Genomic DNA, 19,466 nt, shown 5'->3' on the forward strand with positions numbered 1-19,466 from the left:
CCACACGGTGGGTGGCAAGGGTGTGCAGGAAGAGGTTCTTGTTGGCGGGAAGGGAGCGGATGTTGTTGAAAAGGATACAGTGCTGTCGCGCCATGACAGGGATTTAGACAAGGGTGTCAAGGTGGGAGGAGGTGAAATGGGCCTGGTTGTTGGAGTAGGTGGCATACATTTTCAAGTGGAAAATAGAGCGGGCGGAAAGGGAGACCTGTTGGAGAGTGTGAGGGCGCTGGAAAGGGTGGACGTTTTGTAGGACAATGGTGAGGAACCTGATGATGTCCTCAGTGGTGGGGGTGGGGGGGGGACGAAGGGAATTGCCAGGAGGGGTAGGAGCGTCCAGAGGACAGACAGGTACGGTGAGTTCAGGAGTGGTCGGAGGGGGTCAGGCTTTACACTTTTGGGAGTAGGTGGGATAGGGGAGATTGCAGGTATTGCAGGAGGGAGGGGATTGGAGGTTAGGGCACTGCCGGAGGAAGTGCACTTGTCTACAATGCGGGCAGGTGGGAGCCTCGCGGCACTCGGCTGTCGGGTGTGCATTATAGCGCAGACACCTCTGGCAGCGCAGGGATTGAGGAGGGGAATGGGAGGGGTCGACCTTGTAGAGCTGGTGGAAGAGGAGGGCACCCTCCTTCAGGAGACGGTCAGTGGAGGGGGCGTTCTAAGAGAAAACCCGCATAAGGCGGGTAGGGCTGGCCGAGTTGAAAATGCGGCGGACCGCCCGCACCTCCAGCGTAGGATGGGCCTTGAGCTCCGCCAACACCTCCTCTTCCGTGATCGACGGACTGAGCCGAGTGATCACGGCAGTGAGGGTCGGCGGGCAACGCGGGGTTTGCGGTTGGCGGGTGGGAGATGGATAAGGAACAGGGGTGAGGGAAGCATGGGGACCAAAACAGGTGACGGGGAGGCGGGAGAGGACGTCAGTATGGAGGGTAGCGCTGGGGAAGGAAATGAGAATGGAAACCCGTCTGGGAGTGAGGAGAGAGATGGGAGCACCAGGGAAGTGTTGGCGGAGGAGGAGGGAGAGATTCCGGGCCTGAAGAAGGGAAGGATCGGGATGGGAGAGGAGGTATTTGTATAAAGAGGGGGGGGGGGGAGGTCGAGGAGAAGGCGGCGGGAGCAGGGCCAGGCAGGGAGACATCCATGGCATCCTGGGGGGGGGGGGGTAAGGAGGACGGGGCGGGGCCTTTTTGGGAGCGGAGGAGGTGGTGGTGTCACTAGGGCGCTTAACGGCGGCAGAAGGGTGGGTGGTGATATGAGAGACGGTAGCTATAAGGAGGTGGCGGGAACGGGCAGGTCCCGGCGTGGACGCAGCAGTCGGCGCCGGAGATGGTGACGGCGACGGTGAAGGCGACGGCGACGGCGACGGCGGCGGCGGTGATGGCGAAGGCGATGGGGAGAATGGGGCATGGGCAGTGGCCTGACGGGCCACCACCCTAGCTGGAGCTGCAGTGACAGTCTGGGGGAGTGGGGGGAAAGGATCAGAGGGAGAGGAGCGGGAGGAAGAAGCTGGAGAGGGGGCGACAAAGAGCGAGGGCGAAGGGAGGGTAAGAAGAGGGATGGAAAGAGGGGGTGAGACTGGGCACACCATGTAATGGTGGTGGTGGTGGCAGAGGGGGAAGTATAAACTATGGCTGTGGTGGTAGTGGTTGTAGTGGTGGTAGGGGCTGACATGACGACGAAAAAACTGGGAACAGATGGAGACGAAGACGGAGACGGAAGAAGACGGAGGGGGACCAGAGTCCCAAGCTGCTGGCGTTGGCGCTGGCGCTGACGCCGACGACGGCTGGCAGGAACGACGCCGCAGCTGCTGCTGCCGCAGATGGGGCGGGGGCCGCCGCTGCTGCTGCTGCTGCTGCTGCTGCTGGAGGGGTGGCTGGCTGCTGCCGGCTGGATCGCTGCTGCTGGCCGGGACCGCTGCTGCTCGCCTGGACTGCTACTGTTCGGCTGGACCGCCGCTGCTCGGCTGGCTGGCTGGCACCTGAAACCGTAGCATTTCGATTAGTGCGGGAACTGCACAATCGAAGGGCGGTAACCTTACGGAATACCGCCGGAGATACCATCTACAGAGGACAGAAAACACTATAAAAGTGGGCTTGGATTCCACTTATATAACATGTATACATATAAATTTAGTTACATACCTTAGGACACATACAGGTTACAAAATCAAGGCAAACAATGGTGATATTAATAGTTGCCTATAACGTGCAGGCCTTACAAAATTTTCGTAAGTAACACACAGGTATCCAAGAGAGATGACATTATAAATGTTAAGTGCCTCCGTCACATACAAGCGCAAGCGAGGTACTACTGTAACTCCAGCTCTGTTCTTAACATTACAGGCTGCGTCGCGAGATGGCGCTAGCAGAAGAGGCGCCAATGACTGTCACAGCTCGCGTCCTAACAGGCTCTGCGTGTGTAGTAATACTACGTCACTAGCGATAGTACATAATTCTAGGGATTACTGTATCACACAAACATATACAAAACTTATGAAAGCTGCAGACCTACAAAATTGCTCATCTGCATGGTCACATACACAACATATCGAAAAGCAAATGCAAATTTCATGAGAACAGAGGAATTACAAAAATGTACATCTGTCTGGTCCTATATGTAATAAGATACGAACATACACTCCCACCTTCAAGTACCTTGGCACCAACCTCTACCACCACCTTTCCTGGACCCCCCATCTCCTCACAGTCCAAGCCCAGGCACGTAACCGTCTCTGTCTCCTCAAAGTCCTCTCTGGTCTAACATGGGGGTTAGATCCTTCCACTATCCTAAATACCTGTAAGTCGCTGATCCGCCCCAACCTATGTTATGCCCACCTCACTTGCATCTCTGCTCCCCCCCCCCCCCCCCACCTACTACAAATCCCTCGCCTCGCTTATCGCATCCATCTCCCATACCCCACGTGGATCATTTATGATCTGATTCCCTTCCCCCATCTCCTCCTGTTCCTCAAACGAATACAGATCTTATACATCTCCCACAAACTGGACCCCCCCCCCCCCCCGCCCATCCTCTCCCAACCTAGCCCACTGCTGCACCTGTACTACCACAGTGTCCCACCTGGTCTTGGTCTCCTTACACTCCATACCACACACCCAAGTGGCTTCTGCTAACTCCCCCTCCTGGGTGATGTCCTCCTGCCTCCTATGAGATATAATCCCTCCTCCTTCCCCCCTCCCTCTCCTCATTCCTCCTCTTCCCCTGCTGAACACCTTTCCCATTTTCACCCTGCCCCCCAGGCTTCCACCTCCTTTCCTTCTCCTTTCCACTGCCCCCTCTTACCCTCCCTCCTGGTTTCCCCCTAACATCTCTCTCCCTCCCTTTCCTTCCCCCCCTCCTCCCTTCACCCAGTGGTAGGTCCTCTTTGGTACAGTGAATTTTAACGTTTTCGTTGTGGTGTCAGTAATATTCCAGTGCCGTGTGCAGTGATACTTCCACCTGCAACAACAGTGTCGCCAGCATCATTTGTTTGTGTTCCCACTGGTGTGTCTTTGTTTTTTTTTTTTGTGTCGACTCACAGTGTTCATTCTTTGCATGTGTTTGTGTGGCTCTCATCTATGTTGTTTTTAAATCTACAATTTATACTCTTTTTTTGTTCTTTTGTTTTCATCACTTTGTACCATTCCTTGTTAGCTGTTCTTTCCTCATTTGACTATGTTTTTCTGTAACTCTCTTGGCTGAAGAGCGGCGTATTGTGCCGCTGCCAGCCTGCCCCATTTTGGGGAGTGAAATAACGATAAAGCAAAAAAAAAAAAACGAATATACATAGATATTTTATGGGATCAGCAGGGTTATACACAGCACATCAGTCTGGTGATACATAAGATCCACCGAGAGTATATACAAATTTTTAGAACATTACAGGGTTACACAGTGCATACCCATCTGGTCATATATAAAAATACTAATAAAACACATCTTGCGTATGAGTGCAGATTTCTTCGGTCATATAAAATGCACATCTGCCTGGTTACATATAAAACACAACGAAAAGAAATGCAAATTTTCTGGGACTGAAGAGTTATACAAGGGCACATCTCTTTGGTCATACATAAAACCTACCAAAAGTCATATAAAAATTTAAGAACACTTCAGGGTTACACAAATGCATATCCACCTGCTCTCATATTAAAAAACATAACGATAAAATACACATTGCGTATGAGCCTATGGGTTTTGGTCTTAAGAACCACTTAATATAAGAAATATAATTGTGTGGCAGCCTCATGTAAATGAACCACAATCATATAGCAAAACCAATATCAAAAGGTTTTGGCATCTTATATCGACAATATACTTATGTAGTCCTAAAAGATCCTGTTCTGAGGTGTACGTGGCGATCACCAGACCAAAACGAAGAAAACGTAAAACTGGGAGGGGGCCGTGCCTATCGCCATAAAATAGGACATTCTCCCCTAATACATAAAAGAGATGACTGAGTTCCCATGGTTCATTGTTGCTTGAAAGATCTCTAGAGGACCTCATCAAAAAGACTAAAGAAATTATGGTCGGCAGATTCGAGTTGATCAATAAGCAGTAAGATAGGGTATCTTTTTTGGTTTTGGTCCAGTAGTACCCCGCTTGCGCTTGTATGTGATGGAGACACTTAACATTTATAATGTCATCTCCCTTGAACGCCTATGTGTTACTTACGACAATTTTGTAAGGACTGTGTGGTATAGGCAACTATTAATATCACCATCGTTTGGCTCGATGTTGTAACCTGCATGTGTCCTAAGGTATGTAACTAAATTTGTATGTGTACATGTTATATAAGTGGAATCCAAGACCACTTTTACAGTGCTTTCAGTCCTTCCTAGATCTGATGATAGCGGCTTTAGTTTCACTGGAACCGGTAATCATGGAATAAAAAGAATTCCTGCGCTCTTGGCTATCAGTTTATTGTTTTACGAGAATGAAAGTTTGTTTATCAATTTGAAGAATATCTCGCATTTCACTTATTTTAATTAATCAATATACTAGAAATTAAAGCTTTAATGATGTTAATTACTATGAGATTATTGATTGGATAAGGCAAGTTTTGCCGCTAGAATGATCTGTAAGGATCGTTCTGATTGGTCGTTTAGATCAATAGCCAATCAGAATTAAGCTGGTCCCGCGCGAATGTAGTGGAGTGGGCAGTGAGTAGAATAGTTCGAGATAGTCGCTTGCTAACCGGCCTACAGATAACACCATGTTAATATCTCCATAAAAATGCTCTGGTAAATGAAGAAATAGTGCGTTAATTGCGGTTCAAATACCTCGTAACTCTAACGAATGGAGCTACGAACATTTTAATGAAAGTTTGGTGTTTCTAAATTAAATAGTTTGAAAGTTATGAGCGTGTGGACTTTCTAGAAGTAGTAACAATTCCGCGTGGTGTGTTTCGTGCTCTACGGAATACTTTGGTGAGCACATCTTTCGAAGAAGACCACTCAAACGACAGAATGTTAAATTCGCGAATAGTTGTGGGTCAGTACCTGGTTGACGGTGGACGGGGGGAAGGGGGGGGGTTGTTTGGTGAAAGAGACCAAAGACCTATGTCATCTGTGTCGTTGCATTAGAGCAGGACGGGAAAGGAAGTCGGCCGTGCCCTTTCAAAGGAACCATCCCGGCATTTGGCTGGAGCGATTTAGGGCAATGACGGAAAACCTAAATCAGGATGGCCACACGCGTCCTCCGAAATGTGATCCCAGTGTGCTAACCACTGCGCCACCTCGCTCGGTGAACGAAAAAATCAGTTGGCTCTGACTTAAAAAAATTCTGGCTGCTTTTCGAGTGAAACTATGTTGTACAGACAGTAAACTTTGAGTGATAGAGCATTACAATATTAAATACGGACTTGATAGCCATTTCATGTGTTTCCATATGAATAAAAATCAGATTCAATCTAATTTTAAATGCTTTCTACAAGTAGACTGCATCCTCCGAACGCTTACTTTTTAAAAAATGAACTTTCAGGAACTGACTTTCAACTCGAGTTTCGCGTTCTCTGTATGGTAGGTATTACGTACTGGTTTCATCAACGCTACTTTACACTACCTAGCACGCATCTGCTACTAAAGAGTGAAGGGACGTCTGAAAGTAGCATATCGAGAGCTAGGTGGACTTTGGATAAGTGATACAGAGAACGCAGACGACCGACCGCGCCCCGCCGCAGGTGGTCGAAGACAACGGGTTTTGGCCCTTGCGGCTCCTCAGCGCCTTATTTGTTTTCTAGTCAAGTGACCTTCTTGGGAGATAGTACTACTGTTTAATAATTTCCGCAAACGCCAGTTTGTCTTTGGAGTCGGCTGTTTACTGTGCAGGAATCGGCTTTCCTGTGCAGTGTCCACATTGAGCCTGTATTAAGCGCTATCAGAAAAGAAAATTATCAGGAAAAGTTAGCCGCAAATCAAATGGGGCCTCTCATACCAGATCCGTTTCTAAGAAAGTGACGAAATCAAATAAGCGTGATTACGAGCGAACATGTAACAAAGAATCGTAGGTTGTTGTGCGGGTGCACTTAAGAATGCCTGATTTTCGACCCGAAAGTTAATTCGTTAACTAATACATGAATTAGAGATCATGTTCATTTGTCCGAAAAAGTAAAAAAGCATGCAAACTCCTCCTTACTCAAAAATGCGAAACGGAGAGTGGCTAAGGCCTAAACGTCAATTCGTTCTTGCCATATTCTGTACTTAATTATGTGAAAAACAACGTAATTTCATGAAAACAGTTGTTCCTTTTTCAGACAAGTTATCAAGTTATGGATGTAATTATTATTATTATTGTTCTTGACAGAGACTGAAGTTTTATAAATACGTTGATAACCGTAAATGTTAAACAGCAGATGCTATTGATTTCGCACTTTCATATTGATCCGAATTTCAAAATTTGTGAACACCCAGAATGTATAACTACTAGTCCTCACTGGTATGACTACATGCGGTTTGACTGGTGGGACACAGGAAGGTGAGTGAAGTCCGTCCATTTGAAACAATGTCTCGAGTTGATGCATAATTACTGACGTCCTGTGGGTTAAAGATGAATTTTATAAAAGTTTCTTTCTAGTGTGGTCCTGAGAACATGCTTGCGTCACTTCTTTGAGTGCGGATTGGCAACTAGAAATTTAATGTTTTGTGGGTGGTTAATTGTCTCAAATATTTATTAATGAAAATGGAAACCGAGCCAGAGCATCTTCATTCACTCATTTTACAAATTTCAGGCAGTTGATTTGTGACTTGCACTGCAACTCAGTGCTCGCCTCGTTGGTGTACGGAATCCGCTCTGAGTCCACGTGAGGTGTCAGAGCGTGCTAACGTGTCTTAACGTTTTCTAAAAGTGATTCTATGAAATTTGATCCCCATTTTCGTGAGAACTGATGTCTGATTTTAACTTGTTCCTTTGTAAGTAATGTCTCCCCATAGTTGTAGTTCACGTGGTACCTAAATCGAGAATGATTCAGATGTTGCTTGATTTCTTGCTGTACGATAAAATGATGTTGATGTCCCCCAGCCAAGTCGTCTGTAATAATTTGATAATTTTCGGTGAGTTGCTCTTGCGAATACTAACGGACTCCATGTGTTCCCGCCATTGTCTGTTACTGATAGTTACCCCATGTCCGTCTAAGCCGTTTCTTTCAACATCTCGGGGTGGAATAACTGCCGATCGACGTTAAATTCATTGATTTACCGGGTGATCAAAAAGTCAGTATAAATTTGAAAATTTAATAAACCACGGAATAATGTAGATAGAGAGGTAAAAATTAACACACATGCTTGGAATGACATGGGGTTTTATTAGAACCGAAGAAAACAAAGTTCACAAAATGCCCGACAGAAGGCGCTGGACAGGAAAACTTCAGTAACTGCTACCGTGACGGGTGAGAGGTACGCCGATGTGTTACAGAATCGCATCGTCCCCAGCCTGTCTGATAAACACCTGCTGGAACGTCCGATGTTTATGCAGGATGGCGCTCCATCCAATATTGCTAGACGCGTGAAAGATCTCTTGCGCGCGTCGTTTGGGGATGATCGTGTGCTCAGCCGCCACTTTCGTCATACTTCGCCTCCCAGGTCCCCAGACCTCAGTCTGTGCGATTATTGGCTTTGCGGTTACCTCAAGTCGTAAGTGTATCGTGATCGACCGACATCTCTACCGATGCTGAAAGACAACATCCAACGACAATCCCTCACCATAACTCCGGACATGCTTTACAGTGCTGTTCACAACATTATTCCTTGACTACAGCTACTGTTGAGGAATAATGGTGGACATATTGAGCATTTCCTGCAAAGAACATCATATTTGCTTTGTCTTACTTTGTAATGTTAATTTTGCTGTTCTGATCAGATGAAGGGCCTGCTGTTGGACATTTTTGAACTTTTGTGTGGAACAGCACTGAATTTAATCCATCTCCGTACCCCATAAATTGATTTCCTTTTGTACGTAGGAGACCAAATAAGGTAAAATTCATAACTGTTGTTAACCGAAAGAATCAGTGTTGTATAACTTCGTATTGTAGGCGGTGTCTTAGACCGATAAATGTAAGTAATTACGGAGAACCACCTTTTGATTGCCTCTCCCTTTCCCTAATAATTACACGTTCTGTTGAACCCCGGTGCAAATATCAATTAGAAATATGAAGTAAAAGATTGCGAGAAGAAAGATTAAAGCTTTAAAGGAACAACAGCAAATGATAACTCATATATGGTCATGATAAAACAGAAGATGACCGCCCTCTGTGCTGATCGTGCTGTTTCGAGATACGACTAGCGCCATAGGATGATTGTTAAACTTAGATTGCACGTTCCTCGTGGAGCCAGTAAATTTATAGTCAAAGTCGAGTTGTTGTTGTTAATTAAAGCCACTGTACCAACAACCCTAGCATGCAGTAAAAGGTTAAGACATGCGAAGGAATTACGAGACAGTAAATAAAGACATAAGCACAGGTTAGATAGGATGACTACACAGCAAAAGTCGCAGAGTAACAGAGTGTTTGGAAATCCTGTACCAGAGCTACATTCTGTCTCACGTTTACAGCACCCAAAGTGTTCCGTGTCACTGATTACAGAAGTTTGTGCCTTTTGAGGAGGTGTCCGAACACTGTACGCTGTTCATTTTACCTCCCTACGCACAGTCATCGTGTTAGCTGGACTTCTGATAGTTCTCTGGACCGTACGTATAGGTCTTACTACTGATGTAATGTGATTTTTTACAACCACCGTACGCAATCCTAGATGGTTATTGTCCGTAAGTGCATTACGTTTCCTCAGTCTTGATATGGCTGTGACGGTTCCGTCGCGGTTCTGCGTCACGTTTATATCACCAACAGTCGACTTGTACAGCTATAGAAGGCTTGAAACGTCCCTTTTGTTCACATAATGAGTAGATTTTTATATAAGTGTTGCCCGTATGGGAATAAAAGTTTACAATAGAAATGCCATTCGTCGTACTAAAAATCTACGTATTCACGAACAGATTCCAATCTTCAAAAAGTTACATTTTCGTCTTCATAGCGTTCACACTTCTCACCGACTCTTCCACGGCGCTGCATGACTAGCATCTCGGGGGCAGACTGGATACAGGGGAGTGTTAAACTTACATGCGACATTCAGAGTGTTGAATTTGCCAGCACTAGAATATCCATTGCAAACAATATTTGTGAGAAGCCTCTGTAGAGATGGTAGGAAAAGTAGTGCCAAGTTTTAGTATCTAGTCTGTGCAGTAATGAATCATCTAGGTATGAGTGCTACATCTACATCCAGACGGCGGTGCGTGGCGGAGGGTACCTTGAGTACCTCTATCGGTTCTCCCTTCTATTCCAGTCTCGTATTGTTCGTGGAAAGAAAGATTGTTGGTATGCCTCTGTGTGGGCTCTAATCTCTCTGATTGTATCCTCATGGTCTCTTCGCGAGATATACGTAAGAGGGAGCAATATACTGCTTGACTCCTCGGTGAAGGTAAGTTCTCGAAAGTTCAACAAAAAGCCCGTACCGAGCTACTGGGCTTCTCTCTTGCAGAGTATCCACTGGAGTTAATCTGTCACCTCCGTAACGCTTTGGCGATTACTAAATGATCCTGTAACGAAGCCTGCTGCTCTCCGTTGGATCTTCTCTATCACTTCTACCAACCCTATCTGGTACGGATCCCACACTGGTGAGCAGTATTCAACCAGTGGGCGAAGAAGTAACCGACTTCCTTTGTTTCCGAACTGCATTTCCTTAGAATTCTTCCAGTGAATCTCAGTCTGGCATGTGCTTTACCGACGATTAATTTTACGTGGTGATTCCATTTTAAAACACTCCTAATACCTACTCCGAGATAATTTATGGAATTAACTGCTTCCAGTTGCTGCTATACTGTAGCTAAATGATAAAAGGATTTTTCTTTCCATGTATCGCAGCACATTACACTTGTCTACAATGAGTTTCAATTGCCACTGTGTTCTCATAGGCTGCCTCTTGTGACGTAAGCATACATCTTTGACCACTTCTTATTTAATTTCTTTCTCTCAGGTTACTGGTCTTTATTTTTAGCACTGTGTTGAAGAATTTTTTTTTCATTCACCATGTGTGTGAGTTTATTTATAGAGCCTATTCGTTGTGACAAGTTGTGGAGTAGTTTGCATTCGTTTGAAACGTTTTGCCCTTCAGAGACTGACTTTGGTATGTGGTAATTTTCTCCTACGGTTATGTTATGCAGTACGCAACTAGTAGTTTTCAGAACTTTGTTTTGATCTCTATGTATTTCAGCTGATAATTCTATGGTGATAGGTTGTCAGTAAATGATACGTTCGTAGACCCATGTTTCTCCACGGCAATGTTATGCTTTAAGTTAGTAGCAGTTTTAAGAACTTTGTTTTGATCTCTATGTTTCTCAGATGATGATTCTGTGGTGATAGGTTGTCAGTCAATGATGAGACGTACCTAGACCCGTACCTAGACATGCTGAACACACTTGCAAGGACTATCAGCAATACTACTCTGCTTCATAGACATGAATTCGCATATATGTACCAGTGATGTTATGTGTGACAAATGTAATCACCAGTACATATTGAGAGAGATTTGATTCGTGGACCACGTGCCTATCGAGTGTATTGTTATGTCTGTATAAAACTCTGTTCTTTAGTGTGACCAAGTGACTACTATATCTTTCTGAAGTCATGTACGAAGATTTATCGGCTGTCTATTGATTTAATTGGTAAGTGTCGTGGGAATAGTAAAGAATGAATACCGAATCACTTGAACAATCATAGGTTTTCATCGATCCGCGTGCATAAACAAAAGATTTTCGAATTGTGTAAACGTTAATCATTTTAGGTTATTAGCAAATGGGAATCAATTTTTGTAGCAGTATAGCCCTCATATTACCAAAGGTACTCCTTAGAATAGACATCACTCTTCAGAAAACTGAAACCAGTTATATTCGGTTGTAATACCTCTGAGATTCTGATGTACTGGGTTTAGGAACAGCCAATTCAAATACATTTACTTTCAGATAATTGATTTATTTTTAGACAGTTCTTTGAGTCCACGGCTTCAAAGCAGATATTATGATTTACTTATGAGGATGCATCTAGAACGGTGCAACACGCGCTCATTGAGCCCAGCCGAAGAGATTGCGGATGAAGTCCATGATGGCGTCCACATCGATGCCAGCGTCCCTCAGCATCTGGATCAACTCCTGCACAGCGTCCAGCTCCAGAACGCGCAACACCAGTTGCTGGAAAGGTCACATCTCTGGTTACACGTCAAGTACAGTGGTGACAATATATAACATTATTGAACACTTGAAGCGACGTAATAGGCGTGAAAGGATTACTACTTACGTGGAACTCGTCAGAACTGAGCCTGTTGATGAGTTCAGCAAAGTCAGGGCTGGTCTCCAGCTTCTCGTTGTAGAGAGCCTTCAGCTCGTCGACTGGGAGGATGGCGAGGATCTCATCGAGCATGGACTTGAGGCTCCTGCTGCTCCTCCTCATTCGGCTGGCGGGTTTCGTAATCTGAGGAATGCCCAGGAAGTCGTGGATGGTGTTGAGGAAGCCGTAGGGGTCAAGGCCTGAGGACTCGAGGAAGTTGAGCAGCTGCGGAAAGAAATTGGGCAGTGAGAACCTGCGAGTTGTAACGTCTCATAGGTGTATGAAGTGTCTAATGGAGCGTTGCTTACATCGTACAGCTCGGGCTGCTGGTCAACGTACACGACGATGCTCTCGAACTCGTCAGACATGAGGTACTGGAGGGCGGCCTGCACCTCAGCGTCGTTGGCGACATAGTTGAGGACGATGTTGACGATTTCGTCGACGGGGATGAGGGCCAGGAAGTCGTTCAGGTCATCCTGCAGGTTGCGGCTGGATTTTTTTGCTGGGAAACGCTGGATCATCTTTGCACCTCGGATGGGCTCTGAAAATGAGATATCGCATATCAGTGCATTTGTTTGCTCTTTTGCAAAATTCTGTTGAAAGTCTCATTACAGTTGTACACATCGTTGTGGTTCATTGCAAAATTATTTAATGATAGTGTAAAACGTTGGACAGTTTCCTCAGTGATGAGCAAGTGAACAATGTGTCTTTGGCTTTTCCTAGAAGTTATGTAATGTCGTATACATACTATTTCTTTTTTTGTGGGATGTAGAAGAATTGTTTCCAGATCACAGGGTTTTAAGCAGCTTTATAATTTTTCTGAAAAATTCACAAATAATGTTCCATAATATAATCATTGTATTCCGTCGTATGTCTTTTGGGGAAGATGGAGTTCTCTCGCTAGCATTACGATTCGCATAGTGGCTGAAGTACTGAACCTGCAGTAGATAGAACAGCCCCTCTTTCTCGTGCCCATCCACCCACATTGAGTTACTCTGTCAGTTATATAAATTGTTTAATGCGATTTCTGGATTCATTTACTTGAAACATAAAGTGACATACTTCACCTTGCTGAGTATTTATTGGGCATTTAATAAATTCGTCTATGCGACGTAAGACCTTAATCTTCTACCACGTCTTCTTCGTATGTTATTGTTGTTCTTGTTGGTAACAGCACTGGGTGCAAGTACGAGCTCAGAACTGTGATTCGAGTTAGTGTGGAAGCACTGATGCCAAGATTGTCAATGCTTTTGACATGTTATAATTTTTTTAGTTTTTTGTCGTTTATATTCCCTATTTTTGAGGGCTCCGGTCCCAGACATTCTAACTCTCTTTAGACTTGATTGAAGTTATTTGAAATACAATGATGGTTCTTATTACTGTAAAATAATGTCAACGGAATTAATGGTGTGTGATTTATGATGTAAGCTATTTGTGATGTTCGTGATGGTTGTCAGGACTTGAAGTTATTACAGTACTGGTAGGTTGGGTAAGACTTAGAGAATGGAGACAAAATTATAGGAGAAATATCTAATCCGTCCATTGGGTAGCAAAGATTTGAGTAAATGCTATGTGCTTATGAGTTGAGTACGACAGTAGCGAGGGAGTAAGGATATGGTCTGAAACAATCGTTTCCGGTGATTATATTTGGGTGTGTTATGGGTGGTATGAAGGGCAGATTATAAGCCTGGTTCCGTACTGCGGGCATGGAAGTCAACTAAAATTACGCTTGGGAACAACGTTTAATGTTTGGTGGTGAATACGGGGATTTGTTGACAAGGGCACAGCTGCAAACAACCGTTACCGCTAATGGGTCTTGGGTTTACTGCAAATGTAGAAATTTGTGTAAAAGTTGTGAGCCAGTAAAGGATAGCGGAGACAGAGGACAGTGAAATACAGAAACTAGATGTCATATATGTCTATCCTTGACTTGAAGATTTTATTAAAACGTTGGGAAAGATCCATACAAAATTATGATAGGAAGGGCAAGTCGGATCATTAGAATTATTTTGTGATGTAACACCCAAGTGTGGCCAGTTGTTAGTTTACTCTATTGACGGCTTTCGTTTGTATGTTTGATGATGGATTCATATTGTCGCAAACAAATTTTAAAGTAGAGTAGAGGAATACTAGAAAACGTTACGAGATATTTGGCCACAGCTAGTACTGTATAATTACGCCACACAGTGTGGAGCACAATGGACAAAAGAATATGTGGCACATGCGAATATAAACTTAAAATAACAAGACCGATTGAAAGATGATACTAAAGAAAACATTCTTACTTAGTTTCAAGGAGCCGGAGTCAGCCCAGCCGAAGAGATTCCTGATGAAATCCATGATGGCGTCCACATCGATGCCAGCGTCCCTCAGCATCTGGATCAACTCCTGCACAGCGTCCAGCTCCAGAACGCGCAGCACCAGTTGCTGGAAAGTTCACATCTCTGGTTACACGTCAAGTACAGTGGTGACAATATACAACATTATTGCACACTAGAAGCCACGCAATAGGCGTGAAAGGATTACTACTTACGTGGAACTCGTCAGAACTGAGCCTGTTGATGAGTTCAGCAAAGTCAGGGCTGGTCTCCAGCTTCTCGTTGTAGAGAGCCTTCAGCTCGTCGACTGGGAGGATGGCGAGGATCTCATCGAGCATGGACTTGAGGCTCCTGCTGCTCCTCCTCATTCGGCTGGCGGGTTTCGTAATCTGAGGAATGCCCAGGAAGTCGTGGATGGTGTTGAGGAAGCCGTAGGGGTCAAGGCCTGAGGACTCGAGGAAGTTGAGCAGCTGCGGAAAGAAATTGGACAGTGAGAACCTGTGTGTTGAAACGTCTCATAGGTGTATGAAGTGTCTAATGGAGCGTTGCTTACATCGTACAGCTCGGGCTGCTGGTCGACGTACACGACGATGCTCTCGAACTCGTCAGACATGAGGTACTGGAGGGCAGCCTGCACCTCAGCGTCGTTGGCGACGTAGTTGAGGACGATGTTGACGATTTCGTCGACGGGGATGAGGGCCAGGAAGTCGTTCAGGTCATCCTGCAGATTGCGGCTGGATTTTTTTGCTGGGAAACGCTGGATCATCCTTGCACCACGGAATGGCTCTGAAAATAGTATTTCGCTTATCAGTCCACATTCCCTGCACTTTTGGGAAAGTTGTGTTAAAAATTACGTTACAACTGACAAACTGTTGCGGGTCATTCCATAACTTATCACTATTAGTGTGAAATTAATTATTTATTAGGAAGACGTAAAATTATTGTTTAAGAATTGTAGAGTTCCACTTATTTTTATAATTTTCGCGGAAAACTCGCAAATAATGCCCATAACATGAACATTATATTGAGTTGTGTGGCTTTTGGGAAAGATGTAGTTCTGCATTTACCGTTATCTTCCGCATAGTGGCTGAGGTACAGAACTCTCATTAGAGAGAAGAGCTGTTGCTTCTTATGCCTAGCCACCTACAGTTATTTTTTCCGTCAGTTACATAAGTTGTTTAATGCGATTCCTTTGTTCAAATATTTGAAAACGACGCTGACATCATTTCCTTGATGAGATTTCACTGTAGAGTTAAAGAGTTTTGTCGGTGTTACGTTACACGCTAAATTTGTACCACTTTATCTTCTTATTGATCCCCTTGGTGAATGCAATGTGTACATTGTGTACAGAATTGTGATTCACGTCAGTGAGGAAAAGTAAACTCAATGTTATAACTGTGACTCAGACGTATCTCCTCACAACAGGTTACTGTTTTTTATTTATGTATTTGCGCGCCTTTTATATTACCCACAATCGAAGCTTGCTACTTTGAGACAGTCTAACGTTCTTCAAACTTGATTGAAGTAGATTAAATCGTTAGGTTAATTTTTGTTGCTGTAGAATAATGGCAATGGGATTAGTGCTGTGACAGTGTGATGTTAGTTCTTTCTGGTCTATGGAGGTGATGACTGTGGGGAGTTGTGCTTATTACAGTACTTGTGGATAGAGTAAATTCTTAGAACTGGGGGCGGTATTAAAGGAAAAATGTCTGATTTACACATTGGAAAGAAACGATTCGAGTAAATGTGTGTGGCTAGGACAGCACCCAAGCTGAAAGCATATGGCCCAGAACAGTCGGCCTCGGTGAAAATACTTGGGAACTTTATGGGTTGTATGAAGGCTAGATCATGTGGGTGATTTCATGCTGGGGGAAGGGGAGACAATTAAGGTAACGCTAGGTAAGGGTGTGGAATGTTTGGTGGGAAGTGTTGATAGGGGCACAGCTCAAAGCAAACATTGTCGAGGATGGCTGATACAATATGTTGTTGCACTTCCAGTTTATTGGAATTGTAGAAATGGTTTCAGAATGTATGTAAATCATAGTAGCTGGTAAAGCATATGAGAGAGAGAAGGTAATGATATATATCTCATCTAGTTCCATGATTCTGAGATTTTAGTAAAACGTCAGAAAAGAGGAGGCTTTACAAATTGTGCATAACGAGGACAGTTGGAGGATGTACATTATGAATGGTTGATGGATTGGTGATGTAACCTCCTAGTCTAACCAGTTAGCAGTTATCTCAGTAGTGCGCTTCCTTTTCTGTGGTTAGCAGCTGGTCGTTAATAGATTTTGGTAATGAAATTCCAAGGTATTTTAGCTTTTAGTTGTTGGAAGAATTGTGAGCTGAATAGTACAGATCTCAGGAACATTATTTCTAGGCGGGTTTCTCTATAACTGTTTTGGGAAAATGTTACCTCTTTCGAGAGTTCATATTGTTATTGTAGAACTCTACGAAGGTTGCCGCACTACATTACAGAATCGATTCGCCAAAATATGTTACTTCAACTGAACTTAGAATATATTTGGGAACTGGTCTTATGAACACTCACGTCTTCCCAGGGTCCAGCTACCAGAAGAAATTGCCATTCGTTGGTAGAAAATATTTCTCGCCTCAACAATCGAGCTTTACCACTTCACATATAAATCAGAAGACAGAAAAAGGGTCTAACACCGTCATTCTGTGTGGATTATTACCGAACTTATTCTTGTACATAGCTTCCTATGATGATTGGTTCATAATCTTGCAAGGAAATCTTGAAGCAGACAAGCTGAATTTACAGAAAATTTCATGACTCCACATTCCAACTGGGGGAGTACGAGAAACCTTACGACATGTTTGGTCACAGTTAGAACCTCAGAATTGCGCCACGCAATGTGCAGCACAATGGACAAAAGAAAATGTGGCACATGCGAATATAAACTTAAAATAACAAGACCAATTGAAAGATGATACTAAAGAAAACATTCTTACTCAGTTTCAAGGAGCCGGAGTCAGCCCAGCCGAAGAGATTGCGGATGAAGTCCATGATGGCGTCCACATCGATACCGGCGTCCCTCAGCATCTGGATCAACTCCTGCACAGCGTCCAGCTCCAGAACGCGCAGCACCAGTTGCTGGAAAGGGCACATTTCTAGTTAGAGGTCAAGTATAGAGGTAATATAAAAGAAAAATGTTGGACACTCGTAGCCAGAGGACAGCAATGAAAGGATTACTACTTACGTGGAACTCGTCAGAGCTGAGTCTGTTGATGAGTTCAGCAAAGTCAGGGCTGGTCTCCAGCTTCTCGTTGTAGAGAGCCTTCAGCTCGTCGACTGGGAGGATGGCGAGGATCTCATCGAGCATAGACTTGAGGCTCCTGCTGCTTCTCCTCATTCGGCTGGCGGGTTTCGTAATCTGAGGAATGCCCAGGAAGTCGTGGATGGTGTTGAGGAAGCCGTAGGGGTCAAGGCCTGAGGACTCGAGGAAGTTGAGCAGCTGCGGATAGAAATTGGGCAGTGAGAACCTGCGTGATGTAACATCTCATAGGTGTACGAAGTGTCTAATGGAGCGTTGCTTACATCGTACAGCTCGGGCTGCTGGTCGACGTACACGACGATGCTCTCGAACTCGTCAGACATGAGGTACTGGAGGGCGGCCTGCACCTCAGCGTCGTTGGCGACGTAGTTGAGGACGATGTTGACGATTTCGTCGACGGGAATGAGGGCCAGGAAGTCGTTCAGGTCATCCTGCAGGTTGCGGCTGGATTTTTTTGCTGGGAAACGCTGGATCATCTTTGCACCTCGGATTGGCTCTGAAAATGAGATATCGCGTATCAGTGCATCTTTTTTGCTCTTTTACAAAATTCTGTTGAATGCCTCATTACAGTTGCACAGATTGTTGTGGTTCATTGCATAACTATTTAATGATAGTGTAAACCTTTGGACAGTTTAGTCAGTGCTGAGCAAGTGAACAATGTGTGTTTGGTTCTTCCTAGAAGTTGTGTAATATTGTACACACACTATTCCTTTTTTTGTCGGATGTAGAGAAATTGTCTCCAGATCAGATGGTTGTAAGCAGTTTTATAATTTTTCTGCAAAATTCACAAATAATGTTCAATAATATAATCATTGTATTTCGTCGTATGCCTTTTGGGGAAGATGGAGTTCTCTCATTAGCATTATGATTCGCATAGTGGTTGAAGTACTGAACCTGCACTAGATGGAACATCCGCTCTTTCTCGTGCCCATCCACCCACATTGAGTTATTCTGTCAGCTACATAAATTGTGTAATGCCATTTCTGGATTCATTTACTTGAAACTTACAGTGACATACTTCACCTTGCTGAGTATTTATTGGGCATTAATTAAACTCGACTATGGGACGTAAGAGTTTAATCATCTACCACGTCTCGTTATTATTTTCATTTTGTTCTTGTTGCTAACAGCACTGGGTGCAAGTACAAGCACAGAACTGTGATTCGAGCCAGTACACAAGCACTGATGCCAAGATTGTAAATGTTTTTAACGTGTTTTTATTTTTTATTTTTTATTTTAGTGTCATTTATATCCCCTATTTTTGAATGGGCTAGTCCCAAACAATCAAACGCTCTGTAGACTAACATTCAAATAATCTGTAGACTTGACTGAAGTTGTTTGAAATACCAGAACAATTTTTATGACTGTGAAATAATGTCAATGATGTATTGTGATATTTATGATATTAGTTATTTGTGATGCACTTCATTGTTGTGGGGACTTGGGGTTATTACAATGCTGATGAACTGGGTATGATTTGGAGAATGGAGACAATACTTTAGGAGAAATGTTTTATGTGTGTAATGCAAAGGTACTTGTGAGGAGGATAGGAAGAAGCCAGGGAAGAAAGGTGTTGATGTTGGCAGTATTTTCCGGTGAAAATTCTTGGGTGCATTATGGGTAGTATGAATGGCAGATTCCAACAGTGGTTCTGTGCTGCAGGCAGGGGAGTCATCTAAAATTACACTTGGAAACAATATCAAATGTTTGGTGATGAAGGTAGGAAATGTTGACAGTGACAGACCTGCAAGCAAACGTTACCGAAGATGGGTCTTGGATTTACTGGAAATGTAGAAATTCGTGTACACTTTACGAGCCAGGAAAGGATAACAGAGGGAGAGCAGTGTGAAAAACAGAAACGAAGTGTGCTATATGTTTGTCCATGATTTGGTGATTTTAGTATAACGTTGGAGAAGGTCCATACAAAATGAGGATAGTAAGGATGGGTCAGATGACGATAGGTAGGTCGGGTTGACTCTTTTGTGATGTAAG

At 44.0% G+C, this 19,466-nt stretch overlaps 1 protein-coding gene and 1 long non-coding RNA gene across 20 annotated transcripts in view; one reads left to right on the top strand and one right to left on the bottom strand.

Moving 5' to 3' along the window:
- LOC126266715 (uncharacterized) overlaps positions 1-12,401 on the top strand; it is an 81,976-nt gene extending 69,575 nt beyond the window's left edge. Inside the window, exon 3 of one of the 2 annotated variants that reach the window (XR_007548909.1) lies at positions 12,331-12,401. This is a non-coding gene — a long non-coding RNA (uncharacterized LOC126266715). Of the gene's footprint in view, positions 1-12,274 lie in introns of both variants that reach the window. The other variant, XR_007548908.1, reaches the window with a different exon arrangement.
- Positions 1-19,466, bottom strand: part of LOC126266714 (uncharacterized) — a 258,062-nt gene that overhangs the window by 183,413 nt on the left and 55,183 nt on the right. For 11 of the 18 annotated variants that reach the window (XM_049971176.1, XM_049971178.1, XM_049971179.1 and 8 more), the window contains 4 exons: positions 17,738-17,970; positions 17,400-17,654; positions 17,152-17,293; positions 14,816-14,964 (listed from right to left, as the gene is read on the bottom strand). In XM_049971176.1, coding sequence (XP_049827133.1) covers positions 14,816-14,964; positions 17,152-17,293; positions 17,400-17,654; positions 17,738-17,970 — 779 coding nt within the window. Of the gene's footprint in view, positions 1-11,830; positions 12,086-12,168; positions 12,402-14,145; positions 14,288-14,393; positions 14,649-14,731; positions 14,965-17,151; positions 17,294-17,399; positions 17,655-17,737; positions 17,971-19,466 lie in introns of all 18 variants that reach the window. The other 7 variants (XM_049971167.1, XM_049971169.1, XM_049971170.1 and 4 more) reach the window with 4 other exon arrangements.

This window comes from Schistocerca gregaria, chromosome 4 (assembly GCF_023897955.1).
Source record: "Schistocerca gregaria isolate iqSchGreg1 chromosome 4, iqSchGreg1.2, whole genome shotgun sequence".
Lineage (NCBI taxonomy): Eukaryota > Metazoa > Arthropoda > Insecta > Orthoptera > Acrididae > Schistocerca > Schistocerca gregaria.